The sequence below is a fragment of the Pteropus alecto genome, unplaced genomic scaffold (genome assembly GCF_000325575.1).
Source record: "Pteropus alecto unplaced genomic scaffold, ASM32557v1 scaffold8, whole genome shotgun sequence".
Taxonomy (NCBI): Eukaryota; Metazoa; Chordata; class Mammalia; order Chiroptera; family Pteropodidae; genus Pteropus; species Pteropus alecto.
In genome coordinates, this window is record NW_006494609.1 from 16517404 (window position 1) to 16527953 (window position 10550).

General features: G+C 40.0%; 1 protein-coding gene across 2 annotated transcripts in view; it reads left to right on the plus strand.

The window, feature by feature from the left end:
- UNC79 (unc-79 homolog, NALCN channel complex subunit) overlaps window positions 1-10550 on the plus strand; it is a 172331-nt gene that overhangs the window by 44060 nt on the left and 117721 nt on the right. For both annotated transcript variants that reach the window (XM_025042103.1, XM_025042104.1), the window contains exons 8-10: window positions 1500-1528; window positions 8008-8237; window positions 9888-10059. In XM_025042103.1, the coding sequence (XP_024897871.1) occupies window positions 1500-1528; window positions 8008-8237; window positions 9888-10059 (431 nt within the window). The remainder of the gene's footprint in view (window positions 1-1499; window positions 1529-8007; window positions 8238-9887; window positions 10060-10550) is intronic.

Sequence of the window (10550 nt, forward strand, 5' to 3'; positions counted from 1 at the left end):
AGCAGGAAGAACACTGAATAATGTTCTTTCCTGCCACTATTACTAGTTCTGTGTTTTTCGGGAAAATCATTTAATTGCTCTGAGACTCAGTCTTCCCATCAGTAAAATAGGGATAAAGTATATCTGACCCATCTCAATGACAAGATGAGATCGTAATGCTTGTAGTTTATTAGAATTCCAAAAGTTGTGCCTGATAAGTTTGCAGATCAGGTAGATAAGATAGCAGCCCTCTACACATGGGGAAGCAGGTATTCCAGCCACCTAACTGGAGGCCAAAATGACCAGGGAAAGTACTGGAAAGCAAAGGAAAGATGAGAGGGGGAAGAAACTGGGCACATGCTGAGTACAGATCAGGCACACAGGAAGAACGTGACCTATGACTTCAGAGGCAGATAAGAAAAGACTATGAAAGGCTTCATTTAAAAAGAAATGTAAAAACCTTATGTTAACTAAATTCTGTGGACATCTTTTTAAACTTAAGGCCTTTGCTTGCTGATAATTACACTGTTTCTTGGTAGTCTAACTTTTAATATTAGGTCATCTCAACCTTAAGAGATAAATCCATTTAGTGAGTTCTCTCCACCTGTAAAATGGATCAATGTTAGCCTCTATATCCTTCAAAGAGACATTTTGAAACTTTATGTAAGAAATTTGGGCTGTGAAAAGCTCTGAGCTTGTATGGGTAAAGGTAACTTTTCCCCACTTAAATTAGGCTGCCTCATTAGTGAAGTTACAGAGCTCTGAGGGAGACCCCGTCGTCAGGTCCCAGACTACATTTTATATATCAGATGTGTTGCAGAATTTGGATCATCATCACCAGATGATATCATCTTTGGAAGAAAAGTCATTTCTGAAGTAGACAGTACTTTGACAGCCGTACTTCAACTGGTCAACCCATGAGTTTGAAAATTGCTTTCCCTTAAATAAGCATGCAGCGATTTTACACTGCTTAAGGACTGATATAAATTGATAGTTCAAGTCTAAGTAATCCGAGTTAGTAAGTTTTGTCGGTAGTTCTGACATAGCAAATCATCTCCATGGTGAAGCTCTAAATATATCACATCAAGTCAGTGTCGTAGTATAAGGAACAGCAGTAAACAGGGAATCCACAGACATATTGGAGATACGCTGCTACCATCGACGGCCTGCGTGATCCTGCATGATCCTGAAGTCATGCTACCACAGTGGCCTCATTTTTGTTCTCTATCAATGGGAAAGTGATAGTAAAGTTATTTCGCTTTAACATGATCTAAAGTCTAAGTCCTATCTGAGGAGGTTGAAGTACTTATAAGAATAGGAGAAGTATTTGTAGCATGCAGATGTTTTTAACCTCATTAAACCTAAGTGGATGGTAATTTATGAGACAAGTGAGAAGCTGTTTTGGCTAAGGCTAGTGGTTGTGTTACTAAGCTTGTTTTCACACCCCTTCGTGGCCGCCCTTATTGAATTTGGGCTCTTTTGTTGTTGTTGTTGATATTTTGTGTACCTTCCCCTTACAGCCGAAATATCTGCTATATGTCAGAAGAAGGTAAGCACAAGCCATCTGTGTGGTGCGGCATGATTTGCTATGTTTGTGTGTAAATTCATTCATTGACATCTGCCTCATTTCTGCACCATGGTGTTCCAGAATGTACATGTCATTGTACTTGTGAAGGGGGAAAATAATTACTTTAGCATGCAAGATTACTGTGTTCGAATGGTCTCTATTTCCATTTCTGCTTTTGCTCACCCATCTTATGCACAATGTGTTTGGTAAGTAATCTGAAATAAAAGCACAAGTGTAATTCTGGAATAGAACTGTAATTACAAAAATGTTCGAATGGTAGTGTGATGTGTGCAACTTAACTTTGGGAAAGGATGCGTCTTGTATGTATGTTAAAATTTTTTATTGTTTTGAAGTGGAGTGCAAATAGTCCAATATATGTGTCAAAGTATACCCAGACCGACTGTTTATGGAAAATATTCATTTATATGTAAATTGAATGATACCTCTAATTTCCTTCAGCCACTTTTCATGACAATTTCCCTAAACCATGTACATCTTCTTTGCTTGTTCTAGTTGTAAAGTACAAGACAAGGTAGTATTGTGTCATATAAAGAATTTTGGATCAGTTGGTTGAGAAAGTTGGGTTCTGGCCAGCTCTATTTCTACCTCCCTATGAGACCATGTACAAGTCATTTAAACTTTTTGGGAACTAGTCATGAGTAGATAACTTTGAAGGGTTGCTCCAGTTATCTGTTGCCACATAATAAACCATCATAAAATGTAGTTGCTTATAACAACAAATTTATTTGACCAAAATTCTGTGGGTGGGCAATTTGGCCTGTGCTCAACTAGGGCTCTTTTGATAAACTCCTCTAGGTTCACTCATGTATTTGCATCAGTTGGTGGGTAGGCTGGGGATTGGCTGATCCCAGATGACCTCTCTCTTCTGTCTGGAGCCTCTGTTGGGATGGCTGGAATGATTGGGATGCCTGGGGTGTCTGGCCCTGCCCCTTTCTGTTAGGCGTCTCATCCTCCAGGAAGCTAGGTCGGATTTGTTCACAAAGCAGCAGCAGGGTTCCGAGAGAATGAGAGAGGAGGTTGAAAGGCCTTTTGAGACTGAAGCTCAGAAGTCATGCAACATCACCTCTGTTGCATTCCATTGGTCAAAGAAAGTCCCAAGGCCAGCCCATATTCAAGGAGTGGGGGACACAGACTCCACACCTTTATGCAGCAGCAAGAATTTGTGGTCATATTTAAGCTACCACAATCCACCCTCTGGACATAATTACTTATATTCTCTCCATATGCAAAGTACTCCTACCACCATCTAGTACCTCCAAAGGTCTTATCCTCTTATGGCTTCAGGCTTAAAGTCCATTATCTTTTGGACTTCTGTATCTGGTCTGGTCACTGATGAAACTCTGGGTGCAATGGTGAGATGGGGACAGGATGACAGCAATAGACTTCTGTTCAAAGAGAGGAAGAGGAAGCAGAAGCAGTCGCTGGTCTGTGGCGGCTCCATGTCAACATGTCAACAGTTCTTCTGTCTCCTGGGGACAGCGAGTGTGCCTTCAATTGAATCTGGGTTTGCTTCCTGACAGTGGTTACCTAATCATCGTTGTCCTCCTGGCATTTCGCTGCCCTCTCTGAGACATCTTTCCTTTTTGACAAGAAATGGCCCGTGTTGCAGCTGAGTAACTCTGAGTCTGCTTTCTGCTTGTAGAATCTGGGGTCCCACAGACATGTTTTCTTGTTGAACTGTGTCTGTCCCTTTTAGTCTAAGGTGGTGGCGCTTTTGCTAGTATAACTTTAAAACTTTGTGGATTTTCGATGGTTCTCCTTGGGGTTTTGTGCCTGCAAAGCCACATCTGTAATTCTTTTTGAGAGTACTTTCTATACTTTTGGGCATTTCAGCCCACCCTTAAAATGATTAGAAGTCTTTTCCTAGCTGAGAGGCTCAACTGGGTATTACCTTATATCTTTTCAAAGTTTTAACAAAGGATCATATAGTCATTGAGCAGACTTTTGATTTGATTTTTATCCGGAGGCTATTTCTTATTTTGAGACTCTTTTAGAAGCTGGAGAGACTAGAATGACAGTTTTATTTTCTAAACCAGCATGTGCTGGCTCTCGTGATGTACTTAACATATTTGACACCCAGAGTGGATCATTTTTTTAACACTTCCTTCCTTTATATAATAAAATTAGTTTTAGGAATAAGCTTCAAATGAGCACATTTTTACTTCTTATTCCTTTTTTTTTTTGATTTTCAAACATACGTTTTATTTATTTATTTAATTTTTAAAAAATTACGTTTATTGAGGTAACATTGGTTAATACGATTGTATAATTTTCAGGTGTGCGTTATAATTTGACATCTGTATATTCCATTGTGTGTTTATCACCCAAAGTCCAGTTTCCTTCAGCTACCATATATTTGATCCTCTTTACCCACTTCACCCTCCCCTTACCCCACTTTAACCATCTACCTACCCCCTCTTCCCCGACTCCCTACCCTCTGGTAACCACTAGTCTATAGTCCATGTCCATGAGTCTCTGTTTGTCCTGTTCCTTTGTTGCTTTTAGATTTATATCCTACATTTAAGTGATATCATGTGATTTTCAACTTTTCCTGCCTAGCTTATTTCTCTTAGCATGATTATTTCGAGGTCCACCCATGTTGTCGCAAATGGCAGTATTTCATCTCTTCTTATGGCTGAGTAATATTCCATTGCGTATATGTGCCACAGCTTCTTTAGCCAATCATCTATCGTAGGACACTTCAGTTGCTTCTATGTTCTGGCCACTGTGAATAAAGCTGTTATGAACATCGGTGTGCAAATATCTTTTTGAATATGGGTTTTAAAGTCTTTGGAGTAAATATCCAGTGGAGGGATTGATGGATTATAAGGTAGATCAAGTCTTAGTTTTTTGAGGAACCTCCATACTGTTTTTCATAGTGGCTGTACCAATTTGCAGTCCCACCAGCAGCGTATGAAGGTTCCTTTTTCTCTGCATCCTCTTCAGCATTTGTTATTACTTGTCCTATTGATTATAGCTATTCTAACAGGTGTGAGATGGTATTTCATTGTGGTTTTGATATGCATTTTTCTAATAGCTAGTGATGTTGAACATTTTTTCAAATATTTGTTGGCCATTTGTATGTCTTCTAGGGAGGTGTCTGTTCAGGTCCTCTGCCCATTTTTTGATTGGATCATTTGGTTTTTTTTGTTGTTGTTATTGAGTCATATGAGTTCTTTGTATATTTTGGATATTAGGCCTTTATTGAAGGCGTTGTTTGCAAATATATTTTCCCATTCTGATGGTTGTCTCTTTACCTTGTTGATGGTTTCTTTTGCTGAGCAGAAGCTTTTTAGTTTGATGTAGTCCCATTCATCTATTTTAGCATTTATTTCCCTTGCTTTTGAGGTCAAATTCATAAAATAGTCTTTAAGTCCAAGGTCCTTGAGTTTCATTCCTATGTTTTCTTCTATGCATTTTATTGTTTCAGGTCTTATATTCAGGTCCTTAATCCATTTTGAGTTAATTTTGGTGTGCGCTGTATGTTTTTGTTTTTGTTTGTCAAAAATTATTTGCCTGTATAAATATGGGTTGACTTCTGGACTCTTGATTCCATTCCACTGGTCTGTGTGTCTGTTTTGCTGCCAATACCATGCCGTTTTGATTACTGTCACTTTGTAGCATAATTTGAAGTCAGACAGAGTGATACCTCCAGCCTTGTTCCTTTTTCTCAGACGGCTTTGGCAATTTGAGGTCTTTTGTGCTTCCATACAAATCTGATGATTATTTCTTATTTTTAAATAAACATTGTGTTTTATATGAATGTTAATTTGGAGAACTTCCATTAAGTTCATGATAGTTCAGAATTGTTTGTGCTTGCTTTGGGCAGTTTGTAATTTTGGTATTACATATTCTTACAGTTGAATAGTGGGTTTGAAATAAACATCAAGATTGTAAAGATAAGAGATAGACCTTGATTCCTTTCAATTCTGTTGTTCTGTGAGACCACTTGGGGTTATTTATTTATGTTTAAAATTCACAGCAGTGAAGGAAACAGGGTGGCTGGAGTGAACATTTGAAAACCAGGCCCGGCTGAATCGGCACTTAAGGGAAGTGTCTCTCATTTACTTGTGAAACGAATGCATATAGCTGAGTTCTTGTGGGCTGAGGGCCAACTGTGACCAAGGAAATGTTATTTTGGGGCAAAGTATTTTATTACTGATGTTATTTAGAATTGATGACACATGGTGATAAAGCAGGTTGATTCTTAGTTGATATTCCAGATACTAGTATATGTTGTATATCCAGATATCACATAAGAAATCATTTGTAATATAGCAGCATAAAACAACAACCATTAATTATGCTTGGTCCATGGCCTGTCTCTGCTTGATGATGTTTGAGGCCTCAGCTAGGAAGGCTTGACTAGCTGGGGGATGGAGTCGTTTAGAGGCTTCTAGGTTAGATGTTTGGATTCTGGGGTGGGTGACTTGAAGGCTGGGCTTAGGCAGCACTGTTGACTAGACACTTATACGTTGCCTCTCCATGGGGCTTGGCCATTGCAGAGTTCAGAGAATAGTGTCTTAAACAGGAAGCTTCTGAAGAGAACACGTTCCAAGAGATCCAGGAGTAAGCTGTATATCTTTTTATAGCCTGGCCTTGGGAGTCATATAAGTATTACTTGTGCCATACTCTCTGGGTTTAAGTAGTCACAAGGCCATCTAGATTCAAGGCATAGCTTCAAGGAGGCACATCCGAGGCACCAAACCCAAAGAGCTTCATCCGCAGCTGGACTTCATTTCCATGAGAAGAGCTGGGACTTCCTTCCACTCAGGAATTTGCCCGTGGGAAGAATGTAAACATCTTGTGACCAGAAAATAGGATGGGAAATTACAGGCCTTAAACCTCAGGACTTTATTATAACAAATAACTACCCAGTAAACCCGTATCCTCATCCTATTGTTTATATAACAGTGGGAATCCCAGAGGATCAAAGACTAATTATAACCAAAGGGAAGAAGTTAAACACTAAGAATATTCTCCGATGTACACCAACCACATGGCTAGTTGTGTGGTATTGGTTTGGTGAGTGAGCGGGAGAAGCCCTAAACCAATAAAGATTCATGTGCTTCCAGAAGGGAATTTAGTGTATGAAGGAGAAAGAAAGAGCACAAAGAAGGAAAAGTACCCCACTTGGGGCAGTCAGGGCTGACCTGAACTCTGAAGAAGACTTGGGCTTCAGAGGCAGAAGAAACACACTGTATTTTAACTAAAAATTAAAAAAATATATATTAATAAAAGGAAAAAAGATTACAAAATTTTTAAACTTGCCTTTATGATCTGTCGGCCTGATTCTTATGCAGAAAATGAGATCTTCCAACACTAATATCCAAAGCCTCTTGCTAAAATTGAAGTGGAACAAGACTTACTTTAAAAAGGCTGTTCTGATAGACATTTCAGTACGTTGTCCATGTTTTGATGTAGGTTTTGTGCTTGCCTTCTTCCTTCTTCCGTTGTGGAGGGTTCTCGAATCCTCACCCATGTCTGAGTTCATGATGGCTTTGAATATTATATTCCCCTCGCGGTGTTCACATCTTTTTAAGCTCTGTTGAAAGACTGAAAAGCTCTCTGGACAGGGGACACTGAGTATGTGTTGGCGGCGTGTCTGACAGGCTTGGGACGCATGTTTCTGTGGAGGGCAGCGGTGCTTCCTGACAGCGCCTGGAATTGCGTTGTGGAGATGCTGCCTCCTCCGCCTCTGGTCAGGGCAGATCTGACCAGAGCCCCCGGCACTTGGGGATCTTACACTGCTCCACTTTGCTCATTTCCATCACTTCATCCTTTGAGTCCCTTCTCGTAGATGATGTCAGTGGCTGATTCTGTGAATGGTTCTTGCTATGTCGCGATGTTACCGTGGTCAACTGACGTATTCTTTAGGTCTTGACAGAAGGAGGGCTGGCGGGAGTGGAAAGGCCTGCTTCTGGGCCGTCAGCTCAGCACAATACGCTACCTGTCCTTGAACACAGCAAGGACAGATGAGCTGCCAAGGAAATTTGCTCTTTTAGTGGTGGATAAAATAATTTTGAAACTTTATGCTGGGGGTTAAAATTATTCTTTTCTACGCTGATGTGCTGTGATGTACTCTCTCTGGATCCTGTTTTAATTTGTTCTCTTCATATTTTCCTGAAAACTCTTGAAATACAGGAAATAATCCAGAAAGTCTTCCCACGCCCCATGACTGAGGCGACTTTACGGAGGGCTTTTTAACACAGTTCCACTCATATATGGAACGTTTCTACCACTTCTCACCTTTATTTTTAACTATGACTGAAATCTAACTGATTAGAAATGGCCTGCATTTTGGAAAGTAGTGGCACTTCAGAAATGTGCTGTCATTTCCGATGGCTCCTTCCGTTTCCATTCTTCCAAGTCTTAGCCAAGTTTACCTCAGCGATTCATTTTAATTGATTTTTCTTTTTTTTTTTTTTTTTTGCCGCTAGAACTGCAGTTCCCATGTTAGAAGAGCAGTTGTCACCTGCTTTTCAGCAGGGTGCTGCGGTCGTCACGGAAACAGGCCTGTTCGATACTGCAAAAGGTGCCACTCAAATCATCACAGTAATGAAGTGGGGGCTGCCTCGGAGACCCACCTCTACCAGACCTCCCCTCCACCAATCAACACTCGAGAATGTGGCGCGGAGGAGCTAGTCTGCGCCGTGGAGGCCGTGATCAGGTAACAAGCACCTTGGCCTTGAGCCACCCTTCTCGCACTGAGTTGTGTAAATTTAATGCAGCTGCAAGTGCCCTCAGCCTAGCAGCTCCCTTTCCACAATGTTGCGATGATGATGTTTTCATTCATTCATTCGTTCAAAAAAATCTCGATGGGACGGTAATTATGTGCCAGGCATGTGTTGTTAGGCACTCGGGAGGCAGAAGAGAATAAAATGCAGTCTCTGCCCTCGAGTTACCCAGGCAGGGACTGTAAAGACAGAAGTACGCAATTGTGATCCGGAACGGTGAGCACAGTGACAGCACGGAGCAAGGAGCCCTAGGGGAATGAAGTGAAGGGCACCGGGGATGGGGGGTGCCCAAGGCGTGACCGACAGCAGCAAAATGGGGGAGAACTCCAGGTAATTCAGAGTTGGGGGAAACCAGAAGGCGGTGGAGTAAGACAGGGGCTGGTTCTGCATGTTCCTGACTTTCTCTCCTTCTATCACATGACAGAAAAAGGAGCTTTAGAAATGAAAATATTTAGACTTGTTCTCTTTTTGTGTAATATTCCTCGAGGCGAGATTTTTAAAAGTTAAAGAAATAATATTAGAATGTAAATGTTAAGGATAGAGACTAGGTCTTTTCTGTTTCTCTTATCCCAATGTGTAGAATTGTGATATGTATTTGTCAAATAAAACATTATGGAAACTTTGAAAATAGAGAAAAAATCAGCTATATTGTCATAATCATCATTCGTTTTACACGTGTTCTTCTACTTTTATTCAAATGCTTGCTTTATTAATATAACTGTAATTAGTGTATCCATAATTCTTTTTAATGACAATTTGTATTAACATTACATTAGCTCTTTTCTATGTTGTTATGTAGTTTCCATATTTATTTTTTTTAGTGGGTATATAATACACATCTAGATTATTTTTTTCTACCATTAAATATTTAGATTACTTCTGATTTTTTACTATTATAAATAACTGATCATTATTTTGTGTATAGAGACTTTTCCTATATTCTTTTATTTTATTAGGGTAGATGACCAGATATTGTTGACTAAGTCAAAGGGTATGAATATTTTAAAGGCTCCTGATTTTTACCAAACCGATCTTCAAAGTGTATATATGAATTTATAATGCCGACAGCACCGTATGAAATTGCCAGTTTTTGCTACACCCTTACCAACACTGGGCATTATTTTTAAAAATTGTCATTTGTTTAGCAAATTGAAAAGGGAGCCTTCGTTGCTCATTTTCAAGTTTTTGAAGACTGGGCATTGACTCTTTTTCTGTTTGGGTCCAAGTTCCTCATGCTCTCCTTGTACCATGCGTTTGAAGTCCACATAGCTTCACATTAGATACAGGGGAGCATTGACTTTTAGCAGGAACGGTGGTGAACCAGAAACTGATAGGCATGAGTTCTGCTTGATTCTAATTGATGGGAAGAAATAGCCTCTGTGTGCCTCAGTTTGTTGGTCTTTGAAATGGGACAGAGCACAAAACAGTAAGAAAATCAAATTAGGCTTCTTGGAGTAACTCCTACCAATTTAAAAGAGAGTAGTCAGTGACACATGAGTACTCAGGCAGTAAATGCTCTGAATAGGTCAGAGTCTAGAATGTGTTTTCCGATGGTCTAATTCACAGTCTCCCCTGTCTGGCAGCTTATTGAAAGAAGCGGAGTTCCATGCTGAGCAGCGGGAATATGAGCTGAATCGCCGGAGGCAGCTGGGCCTTTCTTCTTCCCATCATTCCCTGGAGAATGCTGACTTTGATAACAAGGACGATGACAAACACGACCAGCGGCTACTCAGTCAATTTGGAATATGGTTCTTAGTAAGGAAAGAGTTAATATTTTCTACTTTCTTACTTCTCATACCAACATTATGTTGCCGATGAGGGATTTCTTCTTTCTTTTTAACGAAGTTAAATAGTAAGTAGCAATAAATTAACCTTAGCCACTGGACTCTATAGGACAGTGGCACTCAACCCTGGGCTGCACATTAGATTTGTCTGGGGAGGCTTTTGAAAGATGGCAATGGACAGATTCTACTCCAGAATCTTGGGACCCTTTAAAAAGCTTTGTAGTTGATGCAAATGAATAGCCAGGTGTTGAAACCTACTGGGCCAGGCTGTAGATTGTTGGAAATGCACCTTTTGACAGGAAGCAAATGGGGAAGTTGCTAGGTTATATTGTGAAATACTGGATTCAGTATGATTTACAGATCATTCACATTCCATTGTCTATACACATAAAAATTTTCTTGAAAGTTCAGTCTCTGTGGAGCTCTTTGTGTATTTATGACAAGTCTGCCTACAGCAAAAAA